Source organism: Macrobrachium nipponense, chromosome 18, assembly GCF_015104395.2.
Source record: "Macrobrachium nipponense isolate FS-2020 chromosome 18, ASM1510439v2, whole genome shotgun sequence".
Classification (NCBI taxonomy): Eukaryota; Metazoa; Arthropoda; class Malacostraca; order Decapoda; family Palaemonidae; genus Macrobrachium; species Macrobrachium nipponense.
The window spans coordinates 72819033-72838153 of NC_087211.1; the positions used below are offsets into that span (position 1 = coordinate 72819033).

At 38.6% G+C, this 19121-nt stretch overlaps 1 protein-coding gene across 2 annotated transcripts in view; it reads left to right on the plus strand.

Moving 5' to 3' along the window:
- Positions 1-846: 846 nt before the first annotated feature.
- LOC135197157 (mucin-2-like) overlaps positions 847-19121 on the plus strand; it is a 19927-nt gene continuing 1652 nt past the window's right edge. For both annotated transcript variants that reach the window (XM_064224137.1, XM_064224136.1), the window contains exons 1-10: positions 847-995; positions 5757-5909; positions 6236-6346; positions 6866-7007; positions 7666-7774; positions 8067-8201; positions 8572-8748; positions 9317-9379; positions 9683-9794; positions 10110-10238. In XM_064224137.1, the coding sequence (XP_064080207.1) occupies positions 5771-5909; positions 6236-6346; positions 6866-7007; positions 7666-7774; positions 8067-8201; positions 8572-8748; positions 9317-9379; positions 9683-9794; positions 10110-10238 (1117 nt within the window). In that variant the 5' untranslated portion in view covers positions 847-995; positions 5757-5770. The remainder of the gene's footprint in view (positions 996-5756; positions 5910-6235; positions 6347-6865; positions 7008-7665; positions 7775-8066; positions 8202-8571; positions 8749-9316; positions 9380-9682; positions 9795-10109; positions 10239-19121) is intronic.

A 19121-nucleotide genomic window follows, 5' to 3' on the forward strand; every position in this document is an offset into this window, starting at 1 on the left:
CATTATGCACGAGGGTCTGTTTGTTGCCGTTAATTTGTTCCAAGGGTCGCCGCCATTTTATTTCCTTCTCAAGCACATTTTCCTATTCCATCCCTCGAATTCAAACTTTCCTTACAAACTGAACAGAAGTTAATACCAGATGCAGAATAAGACCGACGGAGGAAAATGATCAGTGATAACAATTTCTATATATTTATTTATTTTTTTGATTTTTTATTTTTGCTTGAGATGTCGTCTTTCTGTATTTCCCTTCACATCCTCTCACTTCTTCCTGATGAATTAACAACCACCATCATCTTTGAAAGCTCGCCATTCATGTCAAGGGCTCTTGTGGGTTTGTTTCAAACGAATCTGTTTCACGTTCTGAGTAATAATAATAATAATGAACTACGGAACCTCCGTAACGAGGCTATAATATTGACAATTAAAAGCCACAGTAGTGTTAAAAATATATTTTTGTAAAATGCTAAAAATGACTAGGAGTGACTTTCGGATACGGATCCGTATCCTTCTTCAGTCCTATATAAAGTAGGATTGAACTGAAGAAGGATACGGAGCAGTATCCGAAAGTCTCCTAGTCATTTTTCGCACTGTACAAAATATATATATTTTAACACTACTGCAGCTTTTAATTGTCAATATTAATGATAATAAATAAACACGTAGCTTTAAAAATCAACTTGGGATGAAAACAGCGGCAATGATCTACGCCACACGTGCTTAAGTGTAGGTTCGAGTAAACATGTGTTGTTCCAAACAAGTGTTGTGAGCTAGGCAAGCGCGTCCTTTTTTTTTTTTTTTTGTACGCGACAAATTTTATATATCCCGACCAGTGAACAAAGAGGACAGTGCCACTCTTACATTGTTGTCTGTGAAGTATGGTGTGTTCTATCCTTATCTGATTTCATTGCTGAGGAATCTGCGTCTTCTTAACGTCCAACGACGTATGTGAATTGTCTGGAGGCACGTGGGAAACACAAGGGACAAGAGGGCAGGTAAATTGAAAGTTTTTTCTGCTTAATTATGTCCACACAGACACCTATATTATACATACACACACACACACACACTACACACACACACACACACATATATAAAAAAATATATATATATATATATATATATATAATAAAAGGAGCCAATAAAAACGCCAAAATAAAGAGAGAAAATATATTTCAGAGACGGCTGTCTCTCTCTTCATCTACCTGAAGAGAGAGACAGCAGTCTCTGAAACTTAGTATTTTCTTTCTATATTTTGGCGTTTTTATGGGCTCCTTTCATTATATATATATATATATATATATATATATATATATATATATATATATATATATATATATATGTGTGTGTGTGTCGTGTGTTGGTGTGTGTGTGTGTCCATACCTTAAAAATAAAAACTTTTATCTCCCCTAATCAAGCAAAAGATTCCGAAAGCATCTAATTAGCTATATTGTTGCAAGTGCATAATTAGGGACCTTATTGCCGGATGGATGGATGGATGATGAAACTTCGGGACAAGCCCAAGCACTGGGAAGCGCCTCAGCGGCGTGGTTGGTATGGTATTAGCGTCCCACCTCGGTGGTCGGGGGTTCGATTCTCGGGCATTCCATTGAGGAGTGAGAGATGTGTATTTCTGGTGATAGAAGTTCACTCTTGACGTGGTTCGGAAGTCACGTAAAGCCGTTGGTCCCGTTGCTGAATAACCACTGGTTCCATGCAACGTAAAAGCACCATACAAACAAACAAACAAACAAACAAACAAAGCACTGGGACCTATTTTGGTCATTCAGCACAGCGTCGTAGTGGAGATAACTTACTGATTAATGAAATGTCAATGAAGGTGATGATAGCCCCATAGAAATGTAAAAACCATATTTCATGAAAAAACACGTACAAATGCTTATATAAAAAATGAAAATTTAAAATCCATTTTTATATTAAAATACAAATAAAGTATAACTGCATACGCTTTATGCATTAGGTGATAGGTAAAATTAGATATTAGTAAAATAAGTCAAATTTTATAATATATATTATAGGTGATAGGTAAAATATTAGATATTAGTAAAATAAGCCATATTTTATCATATATATCAGTCTCTTTTAAGAATTTTACAAGGTTATTGACATCAACACCATCTCCTAAAATTAAATATAAGGTAGTTGTTTCCCTGGAAGACCAAATTTCCTGCGGACAGTACTGAGCGCCATTTATCGAGCAAGACGCCAGAATGTGCTCAACTCTCAAAGGCAGTCACAGCGTGCAACGTAAAAACACCATACAAACAATCACAGCGAGCACAGACTGGAGCCTCACTTCCTTCAAGCATCAAGCTGTGTCAATCGGGAATTCTTCCGTTTTTCTACGACGATAACTTTTTCGATTTCCTTACTGGCAGCGTTGCCAGATATGGGGATTTATCCCTAGATTTGGTGATATTAGGTGTCCGATGGGGATATTCTGTACAAATTTGGGGATTTTTGGCTCTGGATAGTTTTTTCCTTTTTGTAATGCATCGATGCAAGTATATCTATGTGATCAGTGAATGAACCATTTTCATTCTTATAAAGAACAATTAGCCTTTTATTTACTACAGGATTAATGAAAACATTTTCATATTGTGAATTATTTAATAATCATTGGTTTTCACTATGAACAGTACTAGCTGTTGCCATTGTCATCATTATTTTATAGAATATACCCCGGTATATTAGTATGAAAAGTAAATTATAACCGTTAATAATAATGATATAGCCTTTAAATAAAAGCCTATCTAGCTGTCCTATGGATTCCTAGAAAAATAAATTCCATCTATGAAGAAAAAACAAAGGGGAGTAAACCTTTATATTGTTGCAATTAGTTTGCATACACTTATATGAAGCATACTGAATAATTTCTATATTAGTAAGGCCTACAGATTCAAAAGAAAATATATTTGTGGAAATTGTGATTTTTGGGGATTTTTTATCATGCGTTTTGAGTATTTTTAGACTAACCAATTGGCAACACTGCTTACTGGCTATCTCTCACTTGCCAGGACTCGCCACTATAGATCTTTTTCTCCCACTGATGGGTTCCTTAGGGTTTATAGGGGTTCGTAACCTTGCCTGTTCATCTTTAAACCTTTCACATTTGAAAACCACATTTAACTTGCATATTCCATCGAGATCATAATAAAGGCTCACCTCATATCCTTAAAACTCACCTTTCCACCTGCCAAGAGCCCGTGCTTGTTTGTTTGTATGGTGCTTTTATATTGCATGGAACCGGTGGTTTTTCAGCAACGGGACCAACGGCTTTACGTGACTTCCAAACTACGTCGAGAGTGAACTTCTATCACCAGAAATACACATCTCTCACTCCTCAACGGAATGGCCGAGAATCGAACCCGCGACCACCGAGTTGGTGCGCCAACACCATACCGACCACGCTGCTGAGGCGCTTAAGATCCCGTGCTGGCATAAGGCCAGCTTAATCTTAAACAAAAACAATAACAATCGGGAATGACCAATACGGAGTCTCTTTAAAACAATTTCAGTCTTCCTATCTCTCGAAATGAAGACTGCCAAAAATCCAAATCAGGTCTAATTACCTTCAGTTTCTTATTTGTGGCAAGGAGGTTTAAGGATCATCGCTCCTGCCATTTGTGGCGGATATAGCTTCGGATAGGAGACTTTGTGTCAATGTAAAGAACTTCATGGATATTCATTGATCTTTAATTACATATCCTTTTTGCTTCTCCGTCAGCCTTTTGATTACCATTGAGTCCCACATGGGCAGGAACCCAGCAGAACGAAATAGAATCGTGTTTGGAAGAATTTCGAAAAAGCCAACTCATGAGCTTGGAGAATCAAAGGATGGGATGAATTGCGACTATTTAGACTTTCCAAAACTTCTGGTGGCAGTTTATTCCATGTGTCACATACTTGTATATAAAGAAGTTCCTACAATTGGATGTGTTATATCTCCAGTTCTAGTTTCCATCCATTATTTCTTGTCTGGTTTTCGTTTACTGTAAATAGGCTACTGTCTACTTTTGTTATGTCTTTCAGTATTGTGAATGTTCCTATTATAAGTGCATTTACTATTCTAAGATCGCTAGGGTGGGGCCAGGTAGAAAAGGTAGAGTTGTCATATCTCCGGGTATGTAAGTCCCATTAAATGCTTCCCGCAGATATAATCCTTCTTAGGAGGATTCGCTTTAGACCTTGGGAGTCGAGGGAAAGGGTTTGCTTCTTCCCTGTTAACTTTTTTTTCCCCCGATTCTACTTAGCTATTCCTTCTTTCTCTTTCTATAATTATAGATGCGCTGAGTGACCTGTTGGCTCCGGTGTTTGGACTTTAAACATAAATTCATATGTCAGTCGATCTATTATGCCCTTGGAAAAGACAACCACTAATTCCTTCTCTGCATAACATTTTTATCAAAATCATCCAAGTCAGTCACAGAACTCACTTTCTCTTTTCTTTTTTGAAACACTGGAGATTCCACTATATTTCCCGCCTCTCTTGCTTCTTAAGTCTACGAATAGTCATTTCTAACACTTTTTTTGCTTCAGATGTTCTCTGGATAGCCTTCGAAACATCAGTTACAGGACCTTCAAGATGTTTTTATAAAATGAAGTATTTCAGGAAATTATAGACTATTTCCTTGGCCTCAGGTGGTGGGTAAAGACGTTTACGGGAGTCACTTGGGCTGGGCTGTCTATACTTTTCACAGTGGGTGATCAAGTGCGAGTATCCTTTAATGATATTGACCATGACCTTTTAAATCCTCCTAAAAACCATAGGTCCCCTGAACTCAGATCTGGCATCGCCGGGGAAAAAATATGCCACATCTTCATTTTCATTAATGAAACAGGTTTTAACGAAGAATATACGAAATAAGATATATTCAAAATATCTAATGGAAACAAAGAATCACATTTCAAGAAATAAAAACTATTTCAATAGACTCCATGAAGCTAATATGATTACCATAACATGAAAATTGGCAACGTATGATATCTGTACAAGCCACACCACAACGATCTTAGAAAAGTAAACGCACTATAGTTGTCCTCGCAATCGTCGTGTTTCTAAGCCATACATGTTCAGGCTCTCTAGTCATTTTTGTAACCTATTTGCTTGATGGATGGTATTAACTTTGTGGCTCTTGCTTGCACCCCTTCTAATCTATTTATGTCCTTTCTTAGTGTTGGTGACCAAATCTACATTGCATATTCAAGATGAGGTCTAACTATTGATGTGTAGAGCTGCAGTACTGTTTCCTTGTTTCTGTATTTGAACTGCCTCTTCATGTATCCCACTAGTTTCTGTGCCCTCTTTTCCGCTTTTAGGCTCTGTTTTGTGAATTTTAAGTTCCTTGGTAATAATAACTACATGGTCCTCTTCTTGTTCTACACTATTTATGCCATTCCCAAGCAGCATATAGTTGGCATGAGCGTTGTTTGTTCCTATTTGTAACACTTTACACTTTTCCAAATTAAAAGGCATTTGCCATATTTTTGACCACTCTCCTATTTTCTTTAGATATATAATTTGTTACACTTTCCACTGTATCTGGGTATGCTGCATTTACACCTAGCTTGGTGTCATCTGCAAATTTAGCTATCTTGCTAGTTAAGCCTGGAATTACGGTTGTTTTCCAAGCAATTTCTGATCTCCCCCACCACCCACCCACCCACACACACACACACACACACACACACACAAACACAGAGAGAGAGAGTTTTCTCAGGTATCGGTGTTTCAGATGCAGAAGAGAAGATGAGGAAAGAGGAATTCTTCATCTTCATCGTCCTTCAGATCATCCTACCTAGGGGGCAGACGTCTGTACTGAACGCCACTGCTGCATCTTCACTGGCCCCATCATCAGTCAATTCTACTGTTAACACGTCTCGCAAGGGTAAGTAGAAAGTAAGGTAATCAAGGTGGTTAATCGTCTCAATCTTCCGATGTGTCTAGTGAAATCTCAGGAGGCCATGAAGGGAGCGGATATTAATCTTGAATTAGCCGTTAAGGGGATGTGTTACCGTGAACGTGGCCATTTTTTTTTATTTGTGCCAGTAATATTGACGACATGAGCTGTGGGAGGATACAGAGAAAGAGATCGAGAAATGTCAGAAAAACGACCAATGTACCCAAAACAAGTCGCAAATTCGAAATGAAAATCAAACGTCTCGCTTTTGAGATAGAAAAAAAGTGTTTCAAGCAGAAATTCCCACTTTTTAGGATGCGAGTTTAACGGGCAGAGTTACAGCCACGCCGAGCGGCTCCCTGGGTGCTTCAAGGTATACTGCATACAAGGACAATGGCTCCAGAAAGGATACATCGACTGGAATTGTGAGTTTTCAATGTTTTTCATCTTCAAGCGAACAATTAGACTTCGAAATGAAGTGCCTTAAGGCCCGTCCACACGGCTGAGCTTTGCTCGACGAACATTGTTCGATGTGATGTCAGAAGCGGAGAAACTGCGGCAAAGTTCTGACTTTTCTCGCTGTTTCTCCGCTTCTGACGTCACATCGCACAAAGTTCGTCGACCAAAGCTCGACCGTGTGGACGGGGCCTTATTGTCACTGTACTGAGCTCGGTTAAGGTTAGGAATGGCTGATGCACTCGTTTACAATATTGAAAAAATGGGAGGCGAAAAGCTATCAAAAGCAATAAGTTATCTTTCGCCTGTAGTCAATAAGCAGTACGACGAGGCACGCATTTCGTAATGTTATCCACTGGTACGTCACTACATGACTGAAAAGAACAATGTAAACTCAAAACGGATATGCATAAACATAAGCAAGGCTGCAGGACAAATTGATGTAATCGACTGTTTAGTCGTCACTAACAAATCTGTTTCTGTCCCAGGCACGTTCTGCAGTGCTTACTGGGGCTCTCACTTGGTGACGTTCGACGGGTGGTTCTACGATTACCAGGGGACCTGTGAATACTCTCTGGCTCAAGAAGGCACTTCCAGAACGCCTCGATATGCAGTCAGCGCCAAGTTCATGTACATAATGAACTGCATGTGTTTTTTTTGGATTGCTTGAAAGAAATCAGGGGCAATTTTAATCAGACCTTCTTTCTCTTCTGCTTAAAATAATCATAGACCCTTTAAAGTGTTTCATGTTGTTCTATTATTATTATATCCGTAAATTTAGGGAGGGTCGCTTTCACTATACTGTAGTACCAAATTCCGATTTAACAGAACGTCAGAATTCCTGTTCATCCAAATCATATTTGGTTTCGACTACTGGAAAGTTAAAGGGCAAACTCTCGACATTATTAGATCCAGATAAGAGGCAATTATTAGTTTGTGAATCTCGGATGCCAAACCTCCCCCTTCCAACAATCGACACCAACCCCCTCCCTCCCACCCCATCAAAAAAAGCAAAGCAAGAATCAGTTACTGATATATCTCCCATCTTCCTTAAAATCCTTTTCTATTCAAGATGGGTCTACTGAGTTTTCAAAATTAGGCACAATCTTAATGCACTGATGCCCAATGTTAACGTATGAAAGAAATAATCTGGCTAGAGTTTATAAGCAAAATTGCGGACAATGGTGCAAATATTTATAAATAAGGCGTTTAAAGTACCTGCAAATTGTTACCGAACTATTTTGTTCCTTGACTTCACTGATTATATTTTCCGTTGCTCATTTTCCAGCGAGTGTTGGGGGAGAGCATCTTGTGTGGGACCGAGTGTTTTCCAGGACAGTGAGGCGACTCTCATCGAAATGGGCGCTTTTGGACGGCAGGTGCCAGATTTGTACAAGGTCAATATCGTATCAAACCTTCACAATATGAGCACTACGAGGAATATTAATATCCACTACATCACTTTCGTTATATTATTAAAATTTCAAAAGAAAATTTCGCCAGGTTGCTCAGCTCTCATTATTTGATGATGATGGATGCTATAAACCCTCTCTTTTTAAGTTTTGAAATGCTTCTAGACAAAAATATTATTGAGTATGTGTAAAAATACATTTCGACAAAAATATTATTGTGTAGATGTAAAACCATGCTACAACGCTTGTCAATTCTGTCGTTCTCATTTTCCGACAGCTTACAGTAAATGGCGCACTGTACGAGATTCCCGACTATATTCCAAGACTGGTGAGAGAAGGAAGCAAGGACCACCCGGTTTTTGCCTGGAGGTACAACAGCTGTATTCGCCTACTCGGATCGAGTAGAATCGCAGTACGTTTTGCCCTAGGAATAAGTAGTGCGCTGTAATAACAAACCAATGACATTAAAGCATACTGTAGGAAAACACATATGACATTTGTGAGATGATCGTTTTGGCTCGCCCCTTCAGCCTGATCACGCGAATTAGCCTTCAGCCGTATCCACTCCTTCCCCGCCCCCGCCTCATATTTTAGTCAGACTGACGTCGCTAAGTTTAAGGGGGTGGCTGGGGGTGTTAGACATTCCTTACTTGAATTTGAAATAAGCATCCCTGAATTACCAGATATCATCCCTGGGCTCCCGATCGAGCATATAGGCTATCGAATTCTGTATCATTACAAAGATAACGACGTAATTAAAGATATCTTCTTATAACTCCCAGGTGGAAAAATGTGGATCGTCTCTGGCGATCTGGGCATCTCCCGACTTCCACGGGTCTTTGTACGGTCTGTGTGGATTCTACGACGGCAAAACCGTCAATGACTTCACAAAAAGAGATCGAACTGTATCCTCACTGGAACGGTTCCCAAATGGGGAACATTTCCCGAGCTCATGGGAGGTAGGAGTTTTCTGTTTTCTTTTTTATTATTCTGTTGGTATAATATATATAATCGACATAGGCAGCACTGATGGCAGAAACTGGTAGGGTCTTACATGCATTCACGCAATCGGCAATTGAAAAGCGGCAGGAAAGTACTTTTAGGAGATGCGAAAAATACAGAGGATGGAAGAGACTTCCACATCCTCATAATATACCATATCATTCTGACAAGTTACGCTTTTCTGATGTGTCTCAATATGGTTCCAGTGTTTAGCCTCCAATTTCTCTCTAGGTCTCGCTGGTAATTAGTCTAGATCTTCTCTCTCTCTCATTCCCTAGCCCCAACCAACGATGACTTTTTTTCGGGTGATTTTACGGTCATTACTATATTTCTAGAAATTTTTTGGCCTGTTTCAGCTGTGTGCTTTGAGATGTACACAATTATATATATATATATATATATATATATATATATATATATATATATATATATATATATATATATATATATATATATATATATATATATATATATATATATTATATATATATATATATATATATATAAATTATTTATCAATTGCAGCTCAGCTGTTCCACTAACATCAGCCAGAGTCACGTGATAAGCACCGCCGAGGATGGAGTAAGGGTATGGTAATTTGCATCTTAAGCAGCTCGGTTTCTTTTAGTCTTCCTACCTTGACCATAAAACACATGATACCCACTATCCTATCTATGAAAATAAAATGGTTATGTTTATCCTTATCTTCTCATGATATGTATTTTATTCATAATTAATACAAGCTAATGGGGCTGTCAACATAGCTACTGTCTTATCTAGTTCAAACTCTAAGATATGAAGGACATTTTTAAAAATTGGTTTGATTTTAACCCCAAATAAAAAGACAAATTGCGATAATTCCAAGGCATATAGTTCCTTCCCGTCCTACAGGACAAAAATTGCACTATGAACGGAAACGGGGATGAGCTACGTAACAGATGTAGAGAAACTGTTGGCAGCGTGCAAGATCTACTGACGAAGGACACGATAGCAGTCCTATTGGGTGTGTGTTTTCTTTCTTTATCAACAACTTCATCTGGAGTTCCTAGCACTAGTGTACCTACTATTAACAGTGAGAACTGCACAGAACACTGTGCATAGTAATTAAAGCGTTTATTTTTAGTAAGGAAGTTTTCACCATAAGGTGGAACTTTCATTAAACAGGCACTCAAGACGTGGTAAAAAATACGTACCGAAATCTGTTGTGAATAGGTATCAATTATATTTCTAACCACGCAAGGTTAAATGGTCAAGGATTAAAACAGCACAGTTATTACTATTTCAAGGAATAATTCTCATACACAGTTTTTCGTTACAGACAATTGCGTATTTGATCTCTGTTCCATTTTCAAAAATGCCTCCGGTGACCTGGATGCCATCAGCTCGTGGTTTAGTGAAATTGAAACATCCATAGCTGAAATAAGCGACGTTGCCAATAAAACCACAGGTAAGGCCACTTATGTTGGTAATATATGCATGAAACCGTCAAAACCCCGCTCCTTCCCTCCCTCCAACCCCCCCCCCCCCACAAGGACAAAAAAAAACTTGAAGTTACGTATTTCTAAAGAAGAGCTCCGTACAGAGATATTTATTAATGATTTTTTTAATATGGAAAATGACGAGATAATCTGAGAAAGTTTGAGACGATTAGATTAATATACTACCGATATAATATTTTACCGTCTTTTGTATAATGTTTGCACGTTCAATTTCCATGGGGCTCGTAGTCGTACCTCGGTGGTCTTCCTCGTAATAAACATTGTCGTATGATTTATGTGACGCCATGTTTAGTGCTTCTCGGTGGTCTTGGTACTACCAAGGTATATAGAATAAGGGAGGCTCTCCCTTATTCTATATACCCCTTATTCTATATACCTTGGGTACTGCTAGACCCTCGGGATTAAAAGTAACAATACTGCGCTGTATAAGCAAAATAGGGTAAATTTCTCATTACCTCGTTATACTTCTCAGATTATCTCACCAGCACTGCATTATATACCTAGTACACACCTTTCTATACTGTTCAGCACTGCATTATATACCTAGTACACACCTTTCTATACTGTTCAATCACAAAACAATTACCAAAAGTTACTAATGTTTGAAGAATGTAAAGCAAAGTTTAGAAGAGGATATCGGGGGGGATTTAGGAAAGGTAGCCATCGCTGTTGGGACGTCACTTTTTCGTTTTCATCAATCCAAAATGCGGGTTTCGCAATCCATTATTCCTCCAAGGTTTCACAATGGGCTTCTGCCAAAGATTTTGGTCAATCGGGTACGGAAACAACAGTATTATTCAGATAATAATGCAAGGTCTGCTTGGGCCAAGTCACTAGGCCTATACAACTGTAGGTTAATGATATAAACTAAAGCATCATGTTCTACTCATATTGCGGCACTAGGCTAACAATCGTGGTTACTTATACAACAAGGGCAAAACAAAGAATATTCTAGCGACAGGTTTTCTTCGCTGTATTGATAGAACTACAACATTCATATTATTTACAGAATACCCAAAGAGTCCTTAACAATCCAACATTTCAAATGATGGCTGTACTTACAGAAAACAAGCTATGTAGGCTATGCAGCAGCGGTTGACTTCATATCCTCCAAGGATATTTAAATAGACTTGCTTCCGAGAGGACCAACGGTGCCTTAATTTCGTATTATTATAAGTTACATTTGGTTTCTAATTTGTACACCACCTAAAACTTCCGTCTGGTCACCGTCACGATACAATAGTGTCACCAAAGAAGACACTGGTTGAGTGACTAGATGCGGGATTGCATCTCTGGGGTTTTCTTAAAGCGCTAAATGAGCAACAAAAACCGCTAGATACTTCTTGCTAAGCCGACAGCAGATCATTATCAGTATTATTTGTATTGACAATTTCTTTAAATGTATTCATACACCTACTATTGTTTTATTTAAACCACTGGCCGTTTAATTTGGTAATGTCTATTTCTCTGCACCAAAGTTTTGAATACTCTCTTCACCCTACATTCAACTCTATCGTCATCCTCACTCACTGAAATAAACTTCTAGATAAATTGGTTTCAAAACTAAGGTTGCTGCTCGTTGGTGATTTTACACACACTCGCGAGCGGGGGCAATTATGTGCACACACACATATATATATATATATATATATATATATATATATATATATATATATATATAAGAAACAACAGCTTTAAATACAAAATTTTCATGGCAGAAAATCTCAAAATGTGCTAAATCTAGCGAGAACCAGTGAAATGGAAACCTGTAATAATATGGTCGCCGCACCATCCACAAATTTAGCTTGACTCGTTCATGCGGCGAAAAGTCTAGATCCTTAATGTCCAAGGTTCGATGCAGAGCTGCCAACCGTAAGGTGATTGCCTTTCACCTAGGTTAACTTGACCAAAACAATTGAGACCGTAGGGCAATAATTTGGAGTGTATGGTAATTGTAACAAGGACTGTTTTGATCAATATGGCTATCAGTATTCATAATATTGCATATAAACCATTGAGAGTATATACCTGGAGTTGCGATCTCAATACCAGTAATACGAAGTTCGGTGGTCTTCCACCAGGGAAGCGCTGCAAAGACTTGTGGCCATTATTAAAGGTCTCTGGTAACCTACAAATTGAACGGGATTAGTGCGATTTTGAAATTTTTTTTATCGTTAATGTTTAATGAGTAAGTGTTTGGCGAATTTTTAGGGTTTAGTGAATGTTTACGAGTATAAATTTTTTCAGTGAATGTTTAGTGAGTGCTTATAGCGTTTAGTGGATGTGTTGTGAATGTTAGTGAATGTTTAGCGAGTGCGTAGTGAATTTCTTGTGAATCTAGTTTTTAGTGAATGTTTATTGTGTAAGTATTCAGTGAATGTTTATTGAGTGTTTATGAATGTCTTGAAAAGGTTAGTGTTTAGTGAATATTTATTGTGTAAGTATTCAGTGAATGTTTAGTATGTAAGTATTTAGTTAATGTTAAGTGAATGTTTATTGTGTAAGTATTCAGTGAATGTTTAATGTTTACTAAGTAATTGGTGAATGTTTAGTCTTGTGAATGTAGTGTTTAGCGAATTTTTAGTGTGTAAGTTTTCTGTGAATGTTTAGTGAGTGTTTAGGGTTTTAGTTAATGTTTAGTGTGCAAGTATTTGGTGAATGTTAGTGATTAGTGATTGTCTTGTGAATGTTAGTGTTTAGTAAATGTTTAGTGAGTCTTTAGGGTTTTAGTAACTTTTGTGAATGTTAGTCTTTAGTGAATATTTAGAGTGCAAGTATTCAGTGGATTTTTAGTGACTGTTTAGGGTCTAGTGAATGTTTAGCGGGTATTTAGTGAATGTTAGTGTTTAGTGAATGTTTAGTGTGTAAGCGTTTATTGAGTGATGAGTGGATGTTCATTCACTGTTTAGTGTTTAATGAGTGTTTAGAGGTTTAATGAGAATTTAGGGTTTAGCGAGTACCTAGTGTTTAATGAGTGTTTAGTGTATTGTTAGTGCTTAGTGAATGTTTAGTGTATAGTGAGTGCTTAGTAAGTGTTTAGTGTTTAATGAATGTTTAGGGTTAAGTGAGTGTTTAGTGAAAGTTTACTGATTGTTTGTGATATACGGAGCATTTATTGAGTGTTTGGTGTTTATTGAGTGTTCAGTGTATACCACGGGCTAGTGAGTGTTGAGTTTCACTGAGTGTATGTTAAATGTGTGTTTAGTGAGTATGAGTGTATAGCAAATGTGTGTTTAGTGTGTGAGAGTATAGAAAGTGTGTTTAGTGAGGTAAGTACATTGCGAATGTTAGTGTTTAGTGATTGAACATAACTGTTTAGTTAGTGCTTAGTGAATGTATGCTAAGAAAGTCCTGTAATTTACAGGAACCATTTGTGCTAGATACTACTTAGATCTTGTTAAAATGGGTCTGGTAATATAATAATAATAATATACTATAAAAATAATAATACCAGCAATAATAATAATGATAATAACAATAGTAAAAATAATAATATTAATAGTAATAATAATGAGATAATAATAACACTAACAAAGATAGAAATAACAATAGTAAAAATAATAATAAGTAATAAGGTATAGCACCATGAACTGGGCCGAGTCCTTTCAACATGGCCGCTCGAGGTCACACACTCAATAGGGAGATCGCCACTTCAGTGATTGACACTCTGTGATATAAACATGATCTAAAGATTGATTTTTTATCATAGCCTCAGAATATTGGGTAACTTTCAGTTATGTAGGGTAGTAGGGTGCAGAGGGTTAGAGGGGATGGCGTCAATTCACAGAGCTGGGCATTGTGGCGGGATCACAAGCTAAAAGACAAAAACTCTCAAAACAAACGTTCTCATCATATACTCGACACACTCAGGGTGAGGAACTGCTCTGTCCGCTGGATACGGCCGTCGTTACACAATACACTAACAAACAACCAAGGACTACAACCACACAACAATTCAACAACTATACCACAAAAGACCACTGCACAAAAAATCACTACCAACATAAAAAAAAAATTAACACGACATGACAAGTTAATATAAACACAACCTCCTAACAACTTCTGGAACACACAACTACAACAGTTCATATACAACAGAAACTCACAAGCACAACAAACTTAACTAATATCTCAATATCCATAGCAAAACAACAATTCCAAAAAACACACAATAAATGACTATCAAGAAATTCCAGACCGCTGCCCAAAAGTGTCCAGTCCAGACACTGATCCCCGACTGACTGACTGACTCTGCAGCCGCACCAGCAGACAACCCAGAACTCACCAACAAGTAAATCAATCGCTAACTATTCATCCACCAATTGCGCCCTCTCTCTCTCTTGCATATGACACGATCCTAACAGTAACACCAACCACAAAACTCTCTCTCTCACGCAACCCTCGAGTACGTTGTCAAAGGCAACAAACAGATCATTCCCCCATATTACCTCCCCAGTCACATTTGACAATGTCTCCTTACACACACACAACCTTCACACTAAATTTCCTTTCGCAATACCCGAGGATGCTCGGATGCAGACCCCCTGGATCTCGTTTGAGGCACCTCATACACTCTCTCAGTTGCATCGCCATTTGCTTCTTCCATACCACTTTCTTCCAGACTCACATTATCTCCCTCGCTACTGTCCTCCAAAATCCCATTCACCATCTCATCTACCCCTTCTAACTCTTGTCCTAATATCTCCCATATTTCTGCTGCCAAACCACTCAGTTCATCCATACTTCTGTTAAACCCTTGGAAAGCTTCATCCATACTATCAACTACTTCCCTACTACTTGGTTCCCTTCCCACTGAAATCTCACTTGCCCCTCTTAATTCAAATCCACACACGCTATATGTATCATTCATTCCCTCACAACTATTCACGCTTTATCAACTGTTTGTACTCCAGCACTAACACCCTTATCATGCAGTTAATTCTTCTTCCTTTCATTCCCTCTCTTTAACTTCTGCTTTCTTCCATACTCAACCAACACTAACTGCCAATCTCCCAGACCCATTTGCTCACAGATGTTCGGCTCACATATTCACTTTCAACCACTCACTCATCGCATTCTCTTGAACATACTGTCGCATACTAGAGGACCCACCCAACTGAATCCCCTTAACACCTAGTTTCCCATATTCCCAGCCTGACTCATCCTCTTTTGCCTACTCACACTCGCTACATGACCTTCCATTCCACATTTCACACGCGGTTCCTTACACATCCTAGCATAATGCCCGTTCTTTCCACAGTTGCCGCAAACCACATTCACACGGGTACCCAACATCCACTCGCTACGTGCCCTACCTGTAACATTTAATATCTTATCTTTCTTACACTCGCTCACTAAATGTCCCGTTTGCCCACACCTGAAGCCCGCTCCTAATACCCACTGACATTCATTCTTCTTGTGTCCTGGCTTCCCACATCTGTAACACTTCTGTTCTTGTGCATGACCAACTGACCCTACTCTTCCAATGCTTGGACTCCAATCTCTCTTAGGTTCTACTAAACTTACATTGCTTGCTCTCACACTCCTGTCAACCACTTGTTCTGCCATTCACCTCGGCCCTTCCAAAACTTCTTCCCTATAACTCCTAAACTCTGGTACACACTCAGCTACTTCAGTCTTAATGCTAATACTTCTACTTTCTTTCATACACCTATTTAACTCATAATCCTCTACTATTTCTAAAATGTCGCTTCATGTCAACCTTTCATTTCTCCATCTCATTTTCTTCTTACGTTTTGGATTCATAAACTTGCATACGCTCTCTGATACAGTCACCAATAACTTTTGCACTAACTCCTTACTCTCATTTATCCCTTCATCCCTAAACTTTTTCCAACCTGCAAACATACATTTACGACAACTCGCCAACATTCATTCTTGTCTCTTCAAAATCATGCTTTCTCCTATATCGAACACTACTCTTTATCCTCTTTGCCTGTTCCACTCATCATTACTCCATACATAGTCAACAAAAATCCCGTCACGAAGTTACCTAACTCTCTTGTTATCTCCATACTTAGCCACACAATACTTCTCATACTCTCTAAAAAAGTCCCCAATGTCCCTACTACCATATTCTTCATACTTCTCACATTGGGGTACCTCTCATATACACCGCCTTTCTTACTTCCTGCTCACTCACTTTTGCTACTTCCATTCTGACCTTTCTTACCCTCTTCCCAATATAATGAATCTACTTCAATACTCACATCCATACTTTTAGTCATACCTTTCTTACCTCTCTCCTTCCTACTTACTAATTCCCACTTACCACTATCTAAATCACTCTCATCATGCACCTTGCTCTCAACTCTATTCTCATCTTCATTCATTATCCTCTTATCTTGCCTACCATCCTTACTAATATTCTTCCCTTTAGCCCTTTCTTTACTCTCAACTCCCTTCTTACCTTTCTGCTCTGATCTATCCCTATTCTGTACCTTCTCTTTCTTCTCCTCATTTACCACACCCACATCACTTCCCTAACTCACACTTCTTTCATCCACTTGTTTTTTCACTTTCTTAATTGCTCCTGGCCTGTCACAAGACCCAGGAGACCAACCTCCGACAGCTTCCTCTCCAAAAACCCTTTCATCATTTCCTTCGCCATCTCTTGCACATTGCTCATCACTGATCCCAACTTTTTATCCACCTTCTCAACCATCCGCTGTTCCGCTCCTTTCACTTCCTTCATTTCGCCTTTTGCACTCCTTAGCATTCCTCTCATTTCCTCCAACTCGATCTTCAGCTCCTCACACTCTACCCTTAACCTCTCATTCTCTACTTCCAATCTTTCCTTAGCTTCCCTCGTAAACCGCAACTCGTCCTTCAGCCTCTCCACTTCAGTCATTTTCCTTCGTCAATCACACAACCCACCACACCAGCAGCCCCATGCTGGGCGCCAATAAATAATGTGGCGGGATCACAAGCTAAAAAACAAAAACTCTCAAAACACAATGTACTCGCCATATACTTGACACACTCAGGGCAAAGGGCTGCAATGTCCGCTGGATATGGCTGTTGTAACACAACACCAACAAATAACCAAGGACTACAACCACGCAACAATTCAACAACTATACCACAAAATACCACTGAACAAACAATCACTAACAACATAAAAAAAAATTGACACAACAAGTTAATACAAACACAACCCCCTAACAACTTCTAGAACACATCTACAACAGTTCATAAACAACAGAAACTCACAAGCACAACAAACTTAACAACACAGGCACAACAATTCTACAATCTCAAAACAACAATTCCAAAAAACACAATAAACGACCATCAAGAAATTCCAGACCGCTCCCTAAAACTGTCCAGTCCAGACACTGATCCAAGACTGGCTGACTCACCAACAAGCAATTCAATCGCTAACCATCCATCCACCAATTACAACCTGTCTCTCTCTTACTCTCTTTTGCTCTTCTTCGGAAAACCACAAACACAAATACATACTACACGATCCTAACAGCGCCACCAACCTCGAAACTTACTATCTCGCTCTCTCTCTCACACAACCCTCAAAGACGTTGTCAAATGGAACAAACAAATCGTTCTCCCATAGCATTGCTACTCAAATTTTGGTTCCGCACCCCACATCTCCACAACTTTGAGAGGTGGTTGCCACTAACGCTACTTCTGCAACTTTTTGAACTTTTGGAAACCGCTACCAGCACCTCCGCTACTGTTACTTTTACTGTAAAGCACAACCAAAGTGCATTTCAAAATAAGTAGCTCTTTTAATGAAACAGAAATTCTAACACATTTATTGATTTAAACACAAAATAGTGGGAAAAAACTATTTTTCCTCCATTAGGGTAATGCCTTAACAGAGTAAAAATACTTTGTAAGGATACAATGGTACCCTTATATTGTATTTTTACTCTATATATATATGTATATATATATATATATATATATATATATATATATATATATTTTATATATATACAGGCTGTCCCCGGGTTTCAGCGGGTTTGGGTTACGACGTTCCGAGGTTGAGGCGCTTCTCAATTATATTCATCAGACATTATTTCCAGGGTTACGACGCCTACAACGCTCATCTGGCAGATGAAATATGACACCAAAAATGCAAAATAATCGGTATTTGAAGGTTTTCTTTTTATGAAAAATGCAATAAGAATGCAGTTTACATAGTTTTCAATGCACCCAAAGCATTAAAAGTAAGGTCTTCTTAGGATTTTTTTATGATGTTCCGGCTTACGACGATTTTCGGCTGACGAAGTTTCTCAAGAACGGAACCCCCGTCGTAACCTGGGGACTGCCTGTATATACAAAAATTGATACTGAGGAAAATGAAAAATTATATAAATTTCATTACCTTGACCTAAATAACAGATTTCCTGTTTTTTTGCAAAAGACTCCAAGACTCCAAGCTTGGAGCAAAAAAACCTAGATCTAGTAGGAAAATCCAAGGAGTGGCAGCACAGGCTGCCGTGCCGCACCATCCAAACAAGTTCAATCCCGCATCTCTCAGACTTTGCAACGGCCAATGGTCAACCGTTAAACAGGCAAATAGCAAGAAGTTAACATGTGAAGATTTCTTGTTACATTTTTCGGTTTTTCATTTTCGAACGGTAGCAGTTGCGGAATTAAATTTTTGAGTTCCGCAACCTGCTACTTTTGGCACGTGGTAGCGGCCAATCAAGTATGCAACCAAAAACGGGTTCTGCAAGTTGCAGATGTGCGGACTAAAGTTGCGGAACGCCCACCTTTGTCACTTCATATCAAATAAGAATGCTAGGGAAAAAATTACAGAAAAACATAAACCACGAAATATC